This window comes from Lampris incognitus, chromosome 4 (genome assembly GCF_029633865.1).
Source record: "Lampris incognitus isolate fLamInc1 chromosome 4, fLamInc1.hap2, whole genome shotgun sequence".
In the NCBI taxonomy this organism is placed as follows: domain Eukaryota; kingdom Metazoa; phylum Chordata; class Actinopteri; order Lampriformes; family Lampridae; genus Lampris; species Lampris incognitus.
The window spans coordinates 32,661,486-32,684,202 of record NC_079214.1 but is presented as its reverse complement, the minus strand read 5'-3'; the positions used below and the strand labels follow the sequence as shown (position 1 = coordinate 32,684,202).

The 22,717-nt window shown below is 41.2% G+C and overlaps 1 protein-coding gene across 1 annotated transcript in view; it reads right to left on the bottom strand.

The window, feature by feature from the left end:
- The window catches only part of LOC130112027 (MAM domain-containing glycosylphosphatidylinositol anchor protein 1), a 326,189-nt gene that overhangs the window by 229,490 nt on the left and 73,982 nt on the right, over window positions 1–22,717 (bottom strand). The window contains exon 4 of the mRNA XM_056279334.1: window positions 21,132–21,138. Coding sequence (XP_056135309.1) covers window positions 21,132–21,138 — 7 coding nt within the window. The remainder of the gene's footprint in view (window positions 1–21,131; window positions 21,139–22,717) is intronic.

The window sequence follows — 22,717 nt, the reverse complement described above, 5'->3', positions numbered from 1 at the left end:
GGAGCACCCAGAGGAAACCCACGCAGACACGGGGAGAACATGCAATCCCCACACAGAGGACGACCAAGGACGGCCCCCACGGTTGGACTACCCCGCGGCTTGAACCCAGGACATTCTTGCTGTGAGGCGACCGCGCTAACCGCTGCACCAATGTGTTGCCCCTGACTGTCATTTTGAAATAAAAAAACGAGCAATTTGGTAGTGTCATTTTGAGATAAATATGTGACAGAATGAACAAATCACTTGGAAAACTGCTGCTCAAAATTCCTAAAAAACATACAGAAAATTAATACAATATGCTTTTGTGAATTCATTAAAAAGTAAAATGTCTTTTTTAAATACTATAACAATTAAAACTGATTTAGAGTTTCAAAACATTACTTATTAATTTCTTTATTCATTTATTCCCTTGTCTATTTTTGTCACATTTGTTCTTCCACATTGTATGCCATAGAAACATCAACGAGCGTTGTTGATATCTGGTGTCTTTAGGCTCACCTGGACTAAGAGGAACATCTGTATATAAACTTTCTCTATGTATGTGCATGTTTCAGCTGGGAGAGGGAGATTCCTGGATGTGCTTAACAAATAAATATCCATTTGTGTTGTTGGGCATGTATTTATTTCATTGTCAATTAATTTATTTCTTTGTCTATTTTTTTGTTTTGTTTATTTTTTCCCTCTTTTTCTCCCCAATTGTACTTGGCCAATTACCCAACTCTTCTGAGGTGTCCCAGTCATTGCTTCACCCCCTCTGCTGATCCAAGGATGGCTGCACACTACCACATGCTTCCTCTGATACATGTGGAGTCGCCAGCTGTTTCTTTTCACCTGACAGTGAGGAGTTTCACCAGGGGGACATAGCGCGTGGGAGGATCACACTACCCCTCCCCCCACCCCCGAACAGGCACCCCAACCGACCAGAGGAGGCGCTAGTGTAACGACCAGGACACATACACTCATCTGGCTTCCACCGGCAGACATGGCCAATTGTGTCTGTAGGGATGCCTGACCAAGCCGGAGGCAACATGTGGATTCCAACCAGGATCCTCGTGTTGGTAGGCAACAGAATAGACTGCTACACTACCCGGACACGTCTATTTCCTTTTGTATTAATTGAGATTTGTTACATTTGGTCATCCATAGAGGTATGCCACAGAAACATCAACACACATTATTGATATCTGGGTCTTTAGAAATGGCTCATCTAGACAAAGAGGAACATCTGTATTTGATTAACCGCTGTCTATTTACAGTGCATCCGGAAAGTATTCACACCCCTTCACTTTCCCCACATTTTGCTATGTTACAGCCTTATTCCAAAATGGATTAAATTCCATTTTTTTCTCATCAATCTACATACAATACCCCATAATGACAAATTGAAAAAGGTTTTGTAGAAATTTTTGCAAGTTTATTGAAAATAAAAAACTGAAATATTGCATGTACATAAGTATTCACACCCTTTACTCAGTACTTGGTTGAGGCACCCTTGGCAGCGATTACAGCCTCAAGTCTTCTTGGGTATGAAGCTACAAGCTTGGCACACCTATATTTGGGGTATTTCTCCCATTCTTCTCTGCAGATCCTCTCGAGCTCTGTAAGGTTAGATGGGGAGTGTCGCTGCACAGCTATTTTCAGGTCTTCCAGAGATGTTCAATGGGGTTCAAGTCTGGGCTCTGGCTGGGCCACTCAAGGAAATTCACAGACTTGTCCCGAAGGCACTCCTTCGTTGTCTTGGCTGTGTGCTTAGGGTCGTTGTCGTGTTGAAAGGTAAACCTTCACCCCAGTCTGAGGTCCTGAGCGCTCTAGAGCAGGTTTTCATCAAGGATCTCTCTGTACTTTGCACCATTCATCTTTCCCTCGATCCTGACTAGTCTCCCAGTTCCTGCCGCTGAAAAACATTTCCACAGCATAATGCTGCCACCACCATGCCTCGCTGTAGTGATGGTATTAGCAAGGTGATGAGAGGTGCCTGGTTTCCTCCAGATGTGATGTTTGGCATTCAGGCCAAAGAGTTCAATCTTGGTTTCATCAGACCAGAGAATCTTGTTTCTCATGGTCTGAGAGTCCTTTAGGTGCTTTCTGGCAAACCTCAAGCGGGCTGTCATTTGCCTTTTACTGAGCAGAGGCTTCCGTCTGGCCACTCTACCATAAAGGCCTGATTGGTGGAGTGCTGCAGAGATGGTTGTCCTTCTGGAAGGTTCTCCCATCTCCACAGAGGAACGCTGGAGCTCTGTCAGAGTGGCCGTTGGGTTCTTGGTCACCTCCCTGACCAAGGCCCTTCTCCCCCGATTGCTCAGTTTGGCTGGGCGGCCAGCTCTAGGAAGAGTCCTGGTGGATCCAAACTTCTTCCATTTACTAATGATGGAGACCACTGTGCTCTTTGGGACCTTCAAAGCTGTAGAATTTTTTTGTACCCTTCCCCAGATCTGTGCCTCAATACAATCCTGTCTCGGAGGTCCACAGACAATTCCTTTGACTTCATGGCTTGGTTCTGCTCTGACATGCACTGTCAACAGTGGGACCTTAAATAGACAGGTGTGTGCATTTCCAAATCATGTCCAATCAATTGAATTTTCTACAGGTGGACTCCAATCAAGATGTAGAAACATCTCAAGGCTGATCAGTGGAAACAGGATGAAACTGAGCTCAATTTTGAGTGTCGTAGCAAAGGGTGGGAATACTTATGTACATGCAATATTTCAGTTTTTTATTTTTAATAAATTTGCAACAATTTCTACAAAACCTTTTTCACTTTGTCATTATGGGGTATTGTGTGTAGATTGACGTATAAAAAACAGAATTTAATCCATTTTGGAATAAGGCTGTAACATAACAAAATGTGGGGAAAGTGAAGGGATGTGAATACTTTCCGGATGCATTGTATGTGCATGGTTCAATCTGGAGGAGATGCCTGGATGTGCTGACGTGTGGATGCTGTGTTTTGTGTTGTATATTGCAAGTACACCCTCTCTCTCTCTGAAAAAGTAAATCGTTTGACTAAGTGGCAGGCTTCCAAAGGACTGTTGTGATTAATAAAAATGTCAGTTGCTTTACTCTAAGTGTGTTTTTCCATCCAAAGTGCCTGAACCGTGTTACAATCAGGAAAGTAAATAAAGACTGATGGTTACTGGTGCTCATCACATCCATCTGTTCATCCATCTGTCTTGACTAAAACCCTTGTTAATTAGCACATTATTAATGTTTGAAAGTTTGAGCAATTAGAGGTCTTTGATTCATGCAACAAAGCTTGATAACGAAGGTAACAAATATAGAAATTACCCTATATTGTAAATGCTCAAGCAAAAAGACCTGGTCAGAAAATCCACAAGCATTAATATGGAATTAGTGGAGAGTAAGGTATACTTGTAAAATGATGACCACATGCATTGTTTTAGCCATATGCTCTTGAGAACACACACAACCTCACACCAGAGAATTTACAGGAAAGCAATGGACCTCTTCGTGTTAAAAGCTGAACTGGGTCAATTATTGACTGAAGACAATTCCCTTAATTTGGAGATTTACTTTCGTCAGCCCACAGCGTGATAAAGGCAGGTGTTTGAGTCGCAGTGACAAAATGGTTGTTGTGTTTTTGCCAAAGAATTTAACCAAGACTGCAAACTGCTTAACACATAACTAAAGAGAGAAATTTACTGTGATGCTGTATGATGTAACATAATGACTAGGGGAAAAAATCAAATGCTGTGCTGCATACACAATGTATAGTAGGTTTACATGGGTGCTGCTGGGAACCAATCATTAATATTCTTAAAAGAAGCTAGAGTTACCATTTATAGTTCATGTCACACAGTTTACTAGAGAAATGCAGACGCAGCATGGTGCCAAGGTAATTAGGAAAAAGTCTGCATGGGCTGTTATAGGCTGTTTTTCACTGCTTACACCCTGCATGTCAAAGATCAATACAGTTCAATACCCCTTGGGCTAATATAACCTGGAGCAAAGACACAGGGCAACTTAGAAAAGTGCTCCTGGTTGTTTTGGATTCTCTGAAGTGACATGCATATTTATTGACACTGTTACAAACAGAAATAATATGGGGTGGCAAGGTTTTGCCTGCTTCACCTTTGCACTTTATGGTTGCTGTGTCCTCTTTGAGTCATGGATATTGCACCAAACCACCCCCTGACACAGACACAACCACTCTTTAAGCCAGAGAAAACCCTGCCATTTAACAATGTAGCCTGTACCTGGAGACTCCACACTGTGTTTCTAGCCCGTCCTATAGGCCTGCGTAAGTTACTAGAATATAATTGCCCTCGTTTAATAGTCCTCCAGGGATGCCAAATGACCTCTCACAATAGAGATGGTAGGCCTAGAGCGGGAGAGAAGATATAATTCTTGCATAATGAACTAAATAATGGGCCCAGAGCTACAGTACAGTGACAGCTTGATGTTTAAGAAATGGACAGTGCTGATATAGTGAGGCAGCGCACTGGACATTATTGGCTGTCTGGTTCAATGTAAAGACATTACTCAGCAGGAAATGTGTTTCTGCGATTCCCCCCTTAGGTGGAGATGTATTTTAGTAAGCTGCTCAATAGCTATTTCTTAGATAAGTGTACTTTGACCCAAATTAAATTTTGCCAATATTTACATCAATGAAATTTTGCAACATACTTTTCAGTTGCGACATATCAGAGGAGGGAGTAAGTCACACATGTGCAAGTCACAAGCAAGTCTCAAGTCTGAACCTTCAAGTCTGAAGCAAGTCCCAAGCTACTGTGGAGAGAATCAAGCAAGTCAAGTCGAGTCCCTGCTATAAGTCAAGCAAGTCAAGTCGAGTCCCTGCTATAAGTCAAGCAAGACAAGTCAAGTCATTGCTCAGGTCAAGCAAGTCACAAGTCAAGTCATTGTTCAGCTTCATTTGCCTATCTGCCACCAGACTGACAAGCTTTGAAGTAATTGTTCTTCGCCTCACTGGAGAGTACTTGTTGTCCACTTTTGACAAAAAGTGATGAAAGCTTTGATGTTCAATGATGGACAATGGCATGTGGCAATTTATAATGAGGTCTGACAGTATTGAGTTTGTAATGGCTTTCTGGTGGGGGTGGTTGAAGTTGTATAGCTGCACAGTCCTCGAGTCAGTGAATTGGGAACTTGGTGGCTGGTCAAAAGCCAAAGTCACTTTGGTACAGATGTACTCTTCATATCTGTAGACAGTAAACAGAAGCGAAATACTCTTCTGTTTACACTTATTTTAGGAGAGGGCCAAAGTGCACACCTTGCGGCACAATATGTGTCAGAATGCCATAGCCTAAGGATCAGTGAGTGACCAAAACACTCTCAATTACTGTTCCAGCTACTGTTCCAATTACGGTCAGTTGCTGTTCAAGTGCTGTTCTATGTTTCTGCCAGTTCTTCCTATTCCTTTTTCTATTTTATGTATTTATTTGTTTATTTAATTTGGTACTCTGTTGACCTGTTTTGCGATCACCTGCTTTGGCAACATTGTAATGAATGCAGTCACGCCAAGAAAGCATTATTGAATTTAATTGAAAATTGAGGGAAAAAAAGATTTAGCCCAAATTATAGTCTTCATTGCATAGTTAATCATTAGAAATCGACTTAAGACCCATGAATACAAGAATCAGATTAGATTAATATTATTCCTGGACCTGAAGACAATATATCTAGGACTCAATCAGGAAGTCTGTTCAAAATATTAACAGCACAACGGTCAAAAGCCAAGGCAACAAAATCATATATGGAATTTGCCATTTCACATATTGAAGTTCAATATCTGTGAAGTGGCTGTTTTTAAAATGCACTGAAATTGTCATACATGAAAACAAAATCTTTTAATTTGCAATGTCAGATGGCAGCATGGGAAACAAATGGTTACAATTTGTCACAACGTTCCCCTGTGATCTTTCCATTGAATACGTCTTTCTCTTTTTTTACACTAGTATCCACAGAGGATTATAGGCATACTTTTACAGGGCTCATTGCAAGTTAAATTAATATGCTCACCATGGCAAAGTGAAGTGCCCCTTGAAAATATTGAGTTTTGGATAAATTCAAATTCAAATCTTACTTTATTCAGACACATAGGTAGGTCCATATCAAAAACAACAACAAAGAAATACAACACAGGACAACAACACAAAAATATACATAAAAACAGCAGTTCACAAGTCCACAATGATTAAAACCTATACAGACATTTGTTCCAAAGTTTCCAGAAACAAGAGGAATACCTTGTGTCACTTGGTGTAGGCTCAGTTAAGAGCATTAAAATTTCATTCTTAGAATCAATTAATCAACAGATACATTAGAACATTTACTTCATCAACACAGCATGATACATAAATATTGTTCATAAACTCTCTACGCTTCATTCCTTCTCTCCTTTAATTTCAATCCGGAGGCTGCTTTACGATGACTGACCGGGCTAATAATAGCTAATGTTATGGGAATACAAAGTATTCAAATGAAACTTTTACAATCCTCCTCATTATTAATTGTGCATTGGTTGGCTATAAAGTAACCCTTAGCTATAAAACAACAAAGGCATACATTTCATGGCTTTCAGAAACTTTTAGAAAATCTTTCAACACTTAATCATCAGAAAATAAATCATCGTAACAAAACAATTTCTGTCATGATAAAATCAAAACCTAGGCTGCAATCCCACTTGTCTCTTGCCCTGCTGTCCGCCCGGTCATCGTTTCAAAAACTGTAACGTTAGATTAAGTTACATAACGTTAGCTAACGGGCTGAGTTAATTTACTTTTTCTCTTTTATTTTATAGAAAAAACATTCAAAATACAACACACATACCAAACCAATAGGGAAATAAAACATTTCACACACCCATCGAACTCTTCAGCATCAAAGAGGACAGCCTACAGCTAAATTCATAGTGTGTGTGTGTGTTTTATATATTTTGCTATTTTTATATATTCTGCTCTGTTGTTACTTTTGATTGGTCAGTGTTTATGGCACTTTTATTTATTTTACTATCTCAGTTTTAAACTTGTCTGTACTTTTGTGGAATTTGCTGGTACTTTTATTATTATTTTTTATGAGGGGGGATATTTTATTGTTTTATTGTGTGAAGCACTTTGTGTTACATTTGTTAGTATGAAAAGTACTATACAAATAAAATCTGATTGATTGATTGATTGATTGATTGATTGACCGACTGATTGATTGGTTGACTGAAGAATCAAAAATTACAACACAGGTAGACAAAACAGAAAATAGTGAGGTAACCTGTATGGGCCTTGGCATGGCTTCCAGCCTACAGACCCTCCACCAAATCAAAGAAATGAAACAAAAAATACACATGTAGCCGGTTATTTTTTTGCCCGGTGCGGGATTCAGATACGGCTGTACTACACCACAAGGCGACGTCACTAACCGCTCGGCTAAAGGGTCAGACCCGTTAGCTAGGGACTAACGTGTCTTATTAGTAGTTTACACACATATACCACACACAGTATACTGTAACGTGCATGGATAAGTAGACACGTTGGTTCTTCATTAACGGGTCGGACCCTTTCGTCGACTGGTTAACGTTGTCGCTTGCGGAGGGGGAAACACGGGTTCGCGTCCCGGCTGTGGCGACGGTCTCCCAGACTGCCCCCCTCGTTCGCTACATTGGTGTCAGAAGTGGGATGGTGAGACAGTGAGGTCATCGGAAGTGCGTGCGCCCAGAGGCGTGAGGGAGTTGATATCCTCCCGGAGGGGGGGGGTGTAACGTGCATGGATAAGCAGACACGTTGGTCCTTGATTAACGGGTCGGACCCTTTAGTCGACTGGTTAACGTTGTCGCTTGCGTAGTGGAAGACACGGGTTCGCGTCCCGGCTGTGGCAACGGTTCCCGGGCTGCCCCCCTGAATTCGCTACAATACTGTTTAACCAAAATCTAACATTACCCTCCCTCCTTCCCCAATCACAGCAAAAGTGCTCCCTTCTACAAATCCACCAACAAACTCTTCTTCTCTAACATAAACGTACAACATATTGACATCTATTTCCATTATGCTCCTAAAAATATTCCACACCTCAGCTTTTCTCTTTAGTTAGGGTATTATCACAGTTCAGCTAATTTACTGACGTTAGTCTGTTACTGACCTGAGTCACATCTGCATGGGAAGCTCCAGTCCATTGTATATCTAGCATAACATTAACGTAACATGTCTTCTCAATACAATGCGTAATCGATTCGAAGCTCGCTTAAACTTAACGTTAACTTTCTAGCTACCTTAAATTTAAACTATGTTAGCATTAGCAAACTTTAGTTTTCTAGCCGACATTCGACCCGTTTGACCATCCAATAAGTTCGTTAAAAATATGTATTCACGTACCTTTCTCTATGGGTTTTGTGGTGACGGATGAAATTTGATGTTGTGGTGTCACTGATTTTTGAGTTGCAGATCTTGCATACCACTGTTCTCTTCTTACTACAGCCATCCACAACATAATCCTTGTATCCAAACTATTATTTTTGGACTAGGTCCTTTCATGATTGGCCAACGCTGATCTGCCGCGTCCTAGTAGGTTGCCAGGTTGGTGCAAGTTGCACTCGAAATCACCCAATCATGTTTCAAAAACAAAACGTAAATTCTCAATATCTAGGAATTTTCAAATATTTAATTTAAAAAAGTCAAGTCCTTCCAAGTCATCTGTCTCAAGTCTACATCAAGTCTCAAGTCACGAATACCAAGTCAAAGTCGAGTCTTTTATCAGTGTTAGTCAAGCAAGTCTCAAGTCCTCAAATTTGCGACTCGAGTCTCACCTCTGATATACTTAGCACAAAAAGTAAGGACATTTGCGTTTGGTAGATTATTTCTTTGTTGTAACAATGCTTCTTGGCAATAAATCTTATATCAGGTACCTGATTGTCAGCACCTGGGGTACCAGAAGCTCAAAACAAGAGTCAATAGCAACAGCAAAATAAGCTGTTTGGCATTGGCAGAGAAGATTTGGCAATTTTTTCATGGGCGCAACCTACATACTCAGCCCTGCTGCTCATCCCACAAATGCATGTTCCTTACAAATGTGGCACCATTTAAAGGGGAAATAAACAGGCTTTCCAACGGTATAAGATTTATTGCCAAGAAGCATTGTTACAACAAAGAAATAATCTACCAAACACAAATGTCCTTACTTTTTGTTCTGAGTAGAGAGAGAGAGAGAGAGAGAGAGAGAGAGAGAGAGAGAGAGAGAGAGAGAGAGAGAGAGAGAGAGAGAGAGAGAGAGAGAGAGAGAGAGAGAGAGGTTGGGTTTCTTTTTTTCGGGAACCGTCAATGGTGTTGATTAAGATAGATGTTACTTGACATTGTAACGTGCATGGATAAGACACGCTGGCCGCTGGCTGGCGGATCTGACCCTACAGTCGAGCGGTTAGCGATGTCTCCTGCGGCGCGGGCGGTACGGGTTCGCTTCCCGCCCGCGGCAGTTCCTGTGGTTGCGTTGTCCCCCGAATTCGCTACAATATGTACAACTACAACCTTTTCACCCGTTTTCTGGTAGGTGCAGGTGAAAGTTTGTCAACAACTCTGTGCCGGTCATTGACATTTATCCATGGTAAATCTTGCAGGCATCGCGAAAAATATGCTATTGTCAATAGCACAAGCCAACAAACAGGAAACTGGTATGACCGCTGCAGTAGAAACCGGAAGTCAGTGGACTACAGTTATGCACAGAGTGGATTTTGCGCGCTCCGTCCCCTAGAGTTCGTTCGCTCGCTGGTGTACTGACGCACGCGCATGGATAAGGCATCAAGGGCTCGGCTCTTAGCTTATTACAGAATTTTTTTTGCTGTGTTTCCGGGTTACTCTACTTCCTCGATGGCTCAGTTTTCTCGGTTTTTGTTCAGTCATGCTTTCTCCAGCTCAAAATTTTGTTATTTTTATCAATTGCCGATCTGCAAAAAGTTGTACATGCTTTTATCTATTCTTGGCTTGACTATTGTAACGTACTGTAACGTGCATGGGTAAGAAGACACGCTGGCCGCTGGCTGGCGGGTCTAACCCTTAGTCGAGCGGTTAGCGATGTCTCCTGCGGTGCGAGCGACACGGGTTCGCTTCCCGGCCGTGGCAGTTCCTGTGGTTGCGATGTCCCCCGAATTCGCTACATTGGTGTCAGAAGTGGGATGGGGCGACCGTAAGGCCATCGGAAGCGTATGCGCCCTGAGGCGTGAAGGAGCTGATATGCTTAAGCGCGGGGACGCGCTTCCCGAAGGAGGGGGGGGTAGTATAACGTGCATGGATAAGAAGACACGCTTGGCCCCTGGCCGGCGGATCTGGCCCTTTAGTCGAGCGGTTAGCGATGTCTCCTGCGGTGCGAGCAACACGGGTTCGCTTCCCGGCCGTGACAGTTCCTGTTTGCGTTGTCCCCCGAATTCGCTACAGTACTTTACTCTGGTATCAGCAAGGGCTCCCTCTACCATCTGCAGTTGGTGCTCGGCTCATTACCGGGACAAAGAAGCATGACCATGGGCGTAACTACCATATACGTATGCAGGGTATGCAGCTGCATAGGGGCCCGCGATGATTTGGGGCCCGCCCTGCACGGCCGAATATGGCCAAGGCAGGCAGCGCGGCTGCACTGGGCCCCGCCCACGGATGAGAATGGGCCCGTGGAGCGAGCCATATATACCCGCAAAAATGGCGGGTGAGCAAAACCTTCGAAGATACTCGACGGAGGACAGTGGAAGGGCATTTTGATTAACCTTGTCAAGACGAACGTCTAGCAGACGCAGTCCTATTTTCGCGTGGCTGTGTTCAATGCCTATCTCTCGACATTGTGATCGCTCAGCTGACACAGCGATTCGCAGGTTTGAGGACAACAGCGGATACATTCAAAGCTGTACAGCCTAAAACACTGTGCACTGCAACAGATAATGAACTTTTTTGAGCAAGCAAGTTGTGTGATATTTACAAAAATGACGTCACTTCAGCATTTCCAATGCAACTCCGTGCTTGATAAGAGAAAATATCTCAAACGTCGAAACAATCCAACAACTAGCCAACATGTTGATCGTGGACAACAACTGCATCGCTGCAAGCTTTGGGGAAGTCTGTACAGTTTTTCTACTTTTCTTAACACTTCCAGTGACTGTTGCGACTGCAGAACGATCATTTTCAAAACTGAAGCTCATCAAGTCGTATGTGAGGAGTGCAATTGGACAGGCCCGTTTATCTGGACTCGCCACCCTCTCAGCTGAGAATGCTCGTGCCTGCCAGCTGGATCTTAATGGTTTAATTGACGACTTCGCACAGCGAAAAGCCAGGAGAGTGCGTCTATGATGTAAGTAGAACTTATTTATTATTTATTTGACTTGTCAATGTGCTGTGCTTATATACGTGTTGGTCTGCTGTCACCATTATGTTTATTTAGGCCGATGTGTTGGTGCGCTGTCACCACAATGTTTATGTAGGCCTATGTGTTCGTGCGCCGTCACCGTTATGTTTTCATCTGTGTTTAGAGGTGCTCGTTATGGTGATCCGACCTATTACTACAGGGCCCGATTTAACCATCTTGCATTAGGGCCCGGTGCTGATTCGTTACGCCCCTGGGCATGGCCATACCACTCCTGTGCTTGCCTCCCTACACTGGCTCCCTGTTATATTTTGAATTGATTTTAAAAATGTTATTGCTCAATTTTAAGGCTTTAAATTGTCTTGCTTCTACATACATTTCTGATTTATTGACCTGGTATACGCCCTGTTGACCATTAAGATCCGCAGATTCCTAGGTCTTGGTTTGTCACAAAGGCTGATGGGCTTTAGGTCCCCACACTATCGAACTCTCTGCTTGTCGAAGTAAGACTAACCCAGACTCTAGCTTCTTTTAAATCTCATCTTAAAACTTTTCCTTTTATGAAAGCTTTTACAGATGTTTGATATTTGTTTTTATTTATTTATACTGTGTTTTATTTTTACTCTTATTTATTTGGTCTTAATCTCATTTTTGCCTTGTCTGGTTTTATTTCTTTGTAAAGCACTTTGTAACATTGTTTTAGAAAACTACTACATAAATAAAATTATTATTATTATCATTATTGTTATTATAATATTTAATAGGCCATGGTGCCAATCTAATAATACTATTTGTTAACAATATTGCTTGTTTGTGGTGGTGGGTTCCCAAAATGCCATGACCACTGTTCAGTTTCCATGATTCTGAGGTGTCTGGCGATAGTGGTTGCTTGGCTGTGTGTGTGTGTGTGCTGTCATGATGTGTAGGCTTACATGAAACTTTGTTGGTTTTGTGTGGTAGGAGGGGGCATGCTGTCATGCGTTTTGCAAATAGTTTTGCATCCCGGCCCATTATCATCATATTCCGCTGAAGTGCTCACACAGCTTGTGTGATGATGCGATTATTTGTAAGAAGGATTTGCATTTTAATTACAAATTAGTTGTTTTTTGTTTTGGTGATAACTCTCACTCTCTCTGTGCTGTTGCTCATTGCATTGCCTACGCTGGACTAGCGTCTTATTTTTTGTTTCAGAGCTGGCATTTTCATAGGCAACTTTTGCAGTACTATAGGAGGATACACATTAAGTTTGCTTTTTTTCAGAGGACCAAGGTTTAAGAGTCATAGTTTGCTACTGATTTGGAGAGAGAAAATAAATTGCACCTTGTGTTTTGTAGTCCACAAAAGCCTTTTAAAGGCTATGGTTCCTGAGCAGTTGGATATATATTATCACACTTCATTGATTGTGGCATTGCATATCACACTGTGTCAACTTGCTGTTGAAGTACATAGCTGAAAGGAGTGCATTGGAGTGCATGAGTGTACAGAGATTGTTTTAATACAGTTGGTGTTTCTTTTTGGGGGGATTTCCTAATGACATACACAGTAACAATCTCAATGAAACCCCTCTAGATTGGGGTGCTGCAACAAGCTAAGACCAAAAAAAAAACAGACGTGGAAATGTGCCCCCAGATATAGGTACATAATTAGTGGGATGGCTTATTAATGTTGAATTTTAACAAAGGCTTTGATTTAGCTTTTTTTCCTTCTGCTATTATGAGACAATATTGTACATTGAACAGTTTAAAAGTTTCAGCCAAGGTATTTTTTTTTTACAGAAAAAAAAGACAAAAACAAAATAAAGAACACCATGACAGGGATTTCTCACAGCTGAGGATGCAGATCTGATCTATGAATCTTATCTTTAATTACTAAAATTCGGCTTTAAGATGCAACTCTCTGACATTTAAAACTCATTCCCAAAGATGCTTACATGATTCTATGTTGCAGTTTTTTGAGTGAATGAATGAATAAAGTGTCAAAAAGAAGACCCAAGTTAGGCTGGAATCATGAACAGAAACTATTACTGAACTACTAAAATAAATTATTATTTTTTTCATATGCCAAAGGGCACAAGGAGGAATTGGGTAGCAAGCTGACAGTGAGAATTTGGTGTTTCCAGTGGACCAAATCAGCTCTGCTTTTATAATTACTAAAGTACACTGTGTTTAACCATTCTTTGTCCACTGGTTAAACTGGTTAAATACACTGTGCTCTATATTTTGAAAAAATGTGGGGAAAAAAGTTGTTGCTTAGTTGAAAAGCAGCAGAGAAAGAGTGCAGACCTCAGTAGCTCACGATATGAATTTAGCCTCCACTATGGAGAGTGACAGAATGTCATGGTACTAAGGTCATCTGAGGTGGAGGATGCTGTGTCCAGATGAACGGTTTCACCATTCTGTGAACCTGAATTTATATTCTATCCCTCCCACACTTAGTCACACAAATACAGACGAGCACATGCAAACAAACGTACATGAACGCACACGCACACAATCAGAATCTAACAATGTGTTTTGCAGTTAATTCACATTTCAATGGAGAAAAATTTCCCCAAACTCTGAAAAGTACCTACATTGTGAAGAAAATGCACAGCAAAAAAAACAAACTAAAAGTGACAAAGAATGTGCTCCAGCATATTAGTTTGACCAAGACGCCCCCATGTATTCATTTTAATGAATGCGAGGAGAATTGGGGTTCCTTTTTCCCACTCAGCAGTTTCTAGTTCTGGTACCAAAAAAGAAGAAAGCCACTTTATTTGACATTGTATTCATACAACGAATTGTATTCTTACAACAGATTTGTTCTCTGCATTTAACCTGTGCTATTGTATAGGGGCAGTGCGCAGCTGCAGCACCCGGGCACCAACTCCAGTTCTTCTTTCCATTGCCTTGCTCAGGGGCACAGACAGGAGTATTAGCCCTAACATGCATGTCTTTCTAATGGGGGAGGAAACTGGAGCACCCAGAGGAAACCCACGTAGACATGGGGAGAACATGCAAACTCCACACAGAAATGACCTGGGACAGCCTGAGCTTCGAACCCAGAACCTCCTTGCTGTGAGACAGCAGTGCTAACCACTGGGCCACTGTGCCACAATCAGTTACCAAGAAGGACTGAATAAGGGCTTATGTCCATATAGTGTTTTTTCTTTCTTTCTGAGTGACAGTGCCTTTTATCAATTGTTCACAATGAGGACAGAGCGTATGCTGCCACATGCAGCCGCCTAGAGAAAAAGCGCACCAAGCATCTTTTTTCAGGGCGCTCCAACTTTTTTGTGCAGCCACTCTGAGCGCTTCTGGTTGAAAATCTCTAACCTTTTCAGAAAGGCACTGGTATCATCCCTGTCGCTCCTTTTCAAGGCAACCAATCATATATTAAATGGGGTGGAACTCATCACCCTGGTAACCAAGAAACTGGAGGTGATAACATTCACCATAATGTATGCTATATGGGCACAGGCTCTAAGGGTGCATCTTTTGTTGCACCCAGTTCTATTCAGTTATCCCATGTTTACTGCACTGTGGGGGTGGAATGGCTCTGGAGATATAGCGGGTTGTCTAGTAATTGTAAGGTTTGTGGTTCGATCCTGGCTCCTCCAGAGACCGTGTTGAAGTGTCCTTGACCAAGACACTGAACCCCTAACTGCTCCTGATGAGCAGGTTGGTGCCGTGCATGGCAGCTTCCACCATCAGTGTATGAATGTGTCTGTGAATGTCATGCATACAATGTAAAGTGCTTTGAGTGGTCGGTAGACTAAAAGTCCATCTACCATTTACCACCCCTGTAGCCAGCTATGAGGTCGCCGATGACCTCGGTTATTTTTTTTCCCCCTCTCACGTTGACGTTTTGTATTATACGTGTGTGTGTGTGTGTGTGTGTGTGTGTGTGTGTGTGTGTGTGTGTGTGTGTGTGTGTGAATGAACATGATTTTATTTTGTGAATGAAAGTGTTTTGACATCGTTATAAATCCCCCTGCCAACATATCTATCAGGTTAATGTTAGAGCATAGCCTAGGCAAAACAGTCAACAAACCTGATCAAATTTTGTGTAGGCCTAATGGTCATATTGATCCACCAAATAAGACTTATTTCAGCCAATTAGAACTTATTCGTCAGTGATAAGCAAACATGTTTCTGTCACATCTGATAGTCGGAGGGATAAGAATGAGAGTCTACCAGCAGTAACATTTCAGTGTCTACTAACTAGTGTCCTCTTTTTTGAAAACCCAAATATGGTCACTCTAGGTATATATTAACGTTACATATTTGCTATGTTCACATATCTGTTGAACTTGTTCATTCACTACCTGTGGGACAGCAGTGTTTCCGAAAGACATTTCATGTCATGGGCTACCCAACTCAGTATGTGATCTTTCACTCATCTGAATGTTCACATATTTCCAAACTACTCAGGTATAATGCAATATACCTTTAGTCTACAACTGACCATTTGCTACACCTTTACTCTACAACTGTCCCTTTGCTAAGTCCCGCCCTCCTTGGTTATTGTTACTATGCCTTTAAAGCTTTTGCACCCAGCATCTGGCGTTTTCGAAAATATCAGTGAGAGCTATTCCAAAGGAAACAATAGCAAGTTTCTGGAATAGTTCTGAAATATCACAGAGAAATAAACAGAAAGAACTACAATATGCATTTGAGAGCAACATTCACAATATAAATTGTTGAGGCACCCTGCTGGCTCGCCTGGTAGAGTGTGTACCACATTTAAAAGGCTGAGTCCTTACCGCAGCAGCCTGGGTTCAAATCTGACCCGGGCCCTTTGCTGCATGTGATCTCCTCTCTCTCCCCTGCCTTTCCTGTCTCTCTCTAATATCGCTATCAAATAAAGGCAGAAAATGACAAATAAAATGATCTTTAAAATAAATTGTTGGCAGAGTATGAAGAGGACATTAAAATCAAGGGAAAAGCTTACCAGTCCCAACACAAGCATCAGCCACCCCACATCTTGACAATACGTGTCCAGGACAAACATATACAGGAACAACAATGTCCTTGCAGAGTAAGTTAATATATTGTTTTATTTTAAACTAACGTTTAGTTATTACTCCAACCCATCCACTGAGGATGCACAAGCCACAGCATTCTTAGTGCCGGTCCCAAGCCCAAATTAAAGGGGAGGGTTGTGTAAGGAAAGGCATCTGGTGTAAAATCTTTGCCAAATCAAGTATCATCACCTTCTTAGAATAATGGCCTAAGTCATATTTTCAAGTTTTTAAAAAAAACAGAATAAACTGAAACAAATATAGAATAAATGATATTTCTTAATAATTTCACACAAAAAGGTTATGACAATATATGACTATTGACGTATGTCAATAGTCATATATTGTCATAACCTTTTTGAGAGAAGTCACTGACTTCCATCTGTGAATCTAACAAATTGGCACACAACACAAAAATACGATTATTGTGTTGCCATGCTGTTATTCTATGTTAAATACAATGACAGCCGAAACCAGAGTCAAATTCCATGTATGTGCAAACCTACATGGCCAATAAACGGGTTTCTTAAATGATTGTCAATAAAATCAAACTGGAAGGTGCACTGTATACATTCTATACCTTAATACCTTCTGTGGATCCACAGTTCGCTGAATTTGTTTTTTAATAGAAATCAAATTCAAAAGGCCAAACCCTCAACTGCAATGCAGATGCAGTGTCCTTTAAAAGTATCATGCTCTGTTTAGGCATCCCCTTGTATCTATTCATCATTCAAACCAATTTTATGTACAGTAAAGACATAAACACTGCACATTCCCAATGTATATGTATATGTGAACACATAAGCATACACACACAAAAAACAAAAAACAAGAACAAAACAAAGAGACAGTAATAAAATTTACCATCACATCACACTGGCTAGGGAAGACCATTTGCAGAAGCTCAACAAAATGGAAAGGAAATGACAGACACTCAAAAAAGAGATGCTCTGGGAATGGAAAATAAGGTCAGTCCAAGGTCAGTCATCTCTCTGGAATATAATATGTTACCAATGCACTAATTAATTAAGCCCAAGACAACGGTGGGATACTTGGTTATTTCCTTTACGAGATGATAGAATGCCAAAAAAAAAAAAGGAATTTCAGTCACGTCAAATTATTATTTTTTTTAATTTGTATTTAGCCAGGGATGGTTGGTAGTGAACAAATAGTTAAAGAAAAAAGCTACACACCCCACATCCTAAGCACTTAAAGACTTTCATTCCAGATGGCTGGGATAGAGGGAATGGGATTTTGTGGAATCAAAATCTCTGTGGAAAATGAATATGAAAATAATCAGCTAAAACTGTATGGTATTTCAAATTCCCTTATGTGGAATGTACACCAATCCATTCTTACAGCTCATCTAGGCACATAGAAAATCTCTACCAAGCAAAGAACACTAGTTACACAAAACCCTGTGTGGGAGAATGTATAATAAATAAAACAAAGTACAGTAGCTAACTTGTGTTTGTATGCTGGCTTATTTAGGCTTTAGAATGTACAGTACACACACACACACACACACACACACACACACTAATGTGCAGATGTATATACATGCACACAAACACAAAGTCACATGCGGGTACAATTGCACAAATGCGCACACACACACACACACACACACACACACACACACACAACCTGCTCCTGCCTTACACATAATCAATGATTAATTAATTACAGAGGACTATGGGCATTCATTTGTGTTAGGGATTGGTAATAAGGTACTATGTAAGAGATGTGCATGCACACTAGTACATGTGTTAATAAACATTTTGCTAACACATTTGCACACCTGCCCATCACATACAGCATATGTTACAAGGCAGCAATCTGACCAAACCATCTTTGGAGTGCAAGAGACTTAACAATCATACACACCAGTGCAGGCCAAAGATTCACCTCATAGCAATGTTAATGAATTGAGGGAACTCAAAACTATCTATCAAGAATAATTTTTAAGTTCTCGTTTTTCCCTGCACACAGTCACAATGCAGAAACGTTTATATGTTAGAACTTTTAGAGGTAACTCAGTCACCCTTCATCCACATTACTACTACTACTTTCAGCTGTTCCCGTCAGGGCTCGCCACAGTGGATCATCCGTTTCCATCTCTTCCTGTCCTCTGCATCTTCCTCTGTCACACCAGCCACCTGCATGTCCTCCCTTACCACATCCATAAACCTCCTCTTTGGCCTTCCTCTTTTCCTCTTCCCTGGCAGCTCCATATTCAGCATCCTTCTCCCAATATACCTAGCATCTCTCCTCCACACATGTCCAAGCCATCTTGCCTCTCTTGCTTTGTCTTTCATCCACAATAGGGGCATTAAAATGCAATGCAAAAGCACTAAAATTACCATGACAGTGTACATTTTTACCTAACATTTTACAAACCATCTCACTGACACACACACACACACACACACACACACACACACACACACACGAGTGTCACACAGAGGTCCAGTAAAATGCAGTGTAATAACAAAACATTTCTATTGATATACATCTTCACACCTATACTCGCATAGCAGATGTGAGAAATGGTAGCTTGTTATTGAAGGGCAGAAACCAGTATCTCTCTCAGATATCAGCCTTTCAATATCAGAGAACAGAATTGAATAAAAAAATGTATTCATGAGGAACATGATGGTTTTCGCCTCACTTTTTTGTACCTTACTGCCTTCCGATATCTTAAAGACATCATTTGCTGGTTCAATCAAAAAGGAATGCACTGCTGAGACGATATCCTGCCTTTTGTAAACAAAAAGTAGACAACAAAGTATGTTCTAATGTAAGTTTAATAGAGAGCTGTATCATTTCCTCATGACAAAAGACTTCTTGGTGTGCTACAAACAGACACACTAGTATGGACACAGACACACACACACACACACACACACACACACACACACACACACACACTTCCAAGTATGTGTCCTAAGTCAAGCCTACTTTTCTAAAAGAGAAAATGTGAATACATGTGACTGGTAATGAAAGCTAGCTCAGTGCTCTGTCGTAATGGGTGTGTGTGTAATGAAAGAGTAGCAAGGCCAGACAACGCTAGGATGATAATTTCGTAGTGGAGGTATTTGCAGTGATGGGGGATCATAATCTCGGCCCACACGATGATCAGATGAAAACACCAAGGTATCAAAGCTGTCTCTTCATGGCAGAGCAACATTTGTACCTCATGTTGTGGGGTTTCGTTTTCATATTTGACCAGAGGTGAGACAGGAGTGATAAAATACTTTTAAGAGCATAGAGAGGGTAAAGACTGGGCATATGCTTTGAGCACGTTTTGAGTTATAGCCATGCTACACCTGACTGCCCCCTGGTTCTATGACTTCAACTGCCAAGGTGCCCACTTCTGCAAACACTTTACTACTTCAATCATTATCACTCTGTATGAGATTCTGTCAAATGTCTTATTAGCAAAGTATCCAATTTTGCTCCACTGTTTCACTTTCCACATAAATGTTAGTCATGTGATGATTACGTATACTTTATGTCCTAATCAAATTATAACAATCAATGAAATCAAATCTAAAGCGATATATTACTCTGGTAGAACATTTTGACTTTTAGCAGTGAAGTCACACTGGAAGTGGTGAATGCTACCTCCCTTTATTTTGAGTGTGAGGCAAGGCAGCCAGCTGCTGTGCAGAATATGATGAGATAACTGGCAGCTGATTGATCTTAAAAGTTGAAATCGGTGAACTGCAGCATGGTGGAGTGGTGGTCAGCGTGGTCGCCTCACATCACGAAGGTCCTGGGTTCGAACCCCGGGGTTGTCCAACCTTGGGGGGTCATCCCAGGTCGTCCTCTGTGTGGAGTTTGCATGTTCTTCCCGTGTCTATGTGGGTTTTTTCTGGGTGCTCGGATTTCCTCCCACAGTCCAAAGACATGCAGGTCAAGTGAATCAGCCATACTAAATACTAAATTGTCCTTAGTTGTGTGTGTGTGTGTGTGTGTGTGTGTGTGTGTGTGTGTGTGTGTGTGTGTGTGTGTGTGTGTCGGCCCTGTGATGGACTGGCGGCCTGTCCAGGGTGTCTCCCCACCTGCCGCCCAATGACTGCTGGGATAGGCTCCAGCGTCCCCCGACCCGAATTCAGATAAGCAGCTTGGATAATGGACGGATGGATGGAAATCGGTGAACTTTGATGGCAACCAACCGGATTTTGGAGGTTGGTCCATTGTGAAAATTCCCCCCCTTGCAAATATGTGTTTGCCTTTTCACCAGCAACATGAGGAATAATCTGATTAACCATGTCTGGTTTTTCGAGCTGTTCTGCCAATGTACAGAGACAAAAGAAATGTCGTTTGGTGAAAAGTACCTGAAATTTTGGGTGTGGCTGGTGTGGAAAAAAATTATGCACAAAACAAAAGGTATCCACATGCCATGGATATCTGTCTTATCTTGGTTAGTTGTTGATACTGTCTAGGCTATTTTAATTAGTTTAATTTAATCGGGTATAAAAATATACAACTACATCTATCATCAAGATGACATGCCCGCAGACAGTGAATAATAGCAGACAGAAGCAGTGCCAAGTGATTTCACCTCTTCCAGTGTGGCTTCACATACACTCATACGAATACAGTATCCCTTGACGTCATATTTTACCCTATTGACCAAATGTGATATATGACACAGAAGGTGCCCTTCAACATCTGTAGAGCGACACAATGGGTGTTTCATAGACTCCGATGTGAAACTTCTGCTCTGATTCTATTTACATAAGGCTTAGGTAGTGGTTAAGTTTAGGGTTATGGTGGGGTTAAGGTTAGGTAGTGGTTAATCAACAGTGTCACAGTCGCAGACATTGGGCCTCATCCATCAATCGTTCGTATGTCCAAATTTGTTCTTACACACCCATGGAATTTTTTAGCCCTTAAGATTGTCTGACAGTCTGAGCAAAACCTGATGGTTATTTGTAATTCCTTCCCCCTAATATCTGTTGTCTACCTCTTACAATGAGCCATCATCCAGGCTTGCAAAGACATCAGTTTTAGCCAATTGGTGTCTAAATTCAGGGGTTACTCAGGTTCTACACTGGTCTCTGAGACAAACTTCAGGGCTAAAAAATTCCATGGGTGTGTAAGAACAAATTGAAGACTGATGAATGAGACCTGTTTTCCTTATCAGACCATGATATCATACTGACCGCAAAGGGTGCCCTCAGTATCATATATTGACATTTGGCCAATAATATCAAATAAAGATGCTGTGGGATGAGACTAACCTTGTAGGGGAGTTGATGGACAGTCTACCTGTGGTACTAGCCACCCTAGGTATAGCCTGAAGACTTCAAAAATCTCATAATAGAATTCAGAGTCTGCATGAAGTTGTAAATGTTCAGTCAATGTGAACCTTTGGTACTCTACCCTGTGAATCAACAGTCTTTCTCTCATCTTTTGACACACAGTCTTGTATTTATGGTGCTAAAAAAACCCAAAAAACAAGATTTAACGGTAGCAGCTCTCTAGGTTAATGCACCAATTAACAGACAGAACCTGAGGAAATAAAGGCGGGGAACCTCAGAATATGTCCACATTGATGATTTTTATCCTCAAACGCATTTTTTTTAATCAGATCTGTTTTTAGTTTCATGTTAAGTTTTGAAACTTATCCATACCCAATATCAGTGTGCACAGTTCTTGATCCTTAATTGATTTGCATATGCAAATGATTAACAACAAAGAACATCTTGCAACTGCGCTCAGCCATATCACTAGCATTTTTATTTTCTCCCAAACACTGGTCAATTGCAACATGTGCTCCTTCCATCTTTTCCGGGCTGTTGTTATTAAGCCATGGGACTAAACATTAAACCCGTCAATGGAGAGTGACGACAACATGCTGTGTAAAGTGACATGAATTCTACATGATATCATATTTTACCATACAAACTCTGGTCACATGGCCACACATCAGATGTGTTTCTGTAGAATATTTAAAAATAACAGCCTGACATATAGAAATTAAGTAAAAAATAAATCACCAGGTTTTAAGAATCTCTAAATCAGGACAGAAGATCTCTCAGTGAAATGAGCTTTTCCAAAACGCAGACATCATGATTCAAAACAGAACAGGATGTACAGTACATAGAATAGCTGACAAGGCTATCCACTTTGTCTTCATGTTCTCCTCAGCTCTTTTCCACAGATAGTATGACCTTGAGGCAAATCTTGTGCAAAGTTTGGGGACAAACAATTATGTCCACATCCTAACCGATACACAAATGACCATTCCTCTTAGAGGATCAACCCCCGTCCAGTGTATCCTTTTTCTTTTTTTCTTTTGCTTCTTCTCCTTTATCTACTTATTACACTTCATGATACTTTTGCTCATCTGGCAGTCCAGCCGCACAATAGAACCTCTCAGTATTAATTCTAAACAGAATGTGT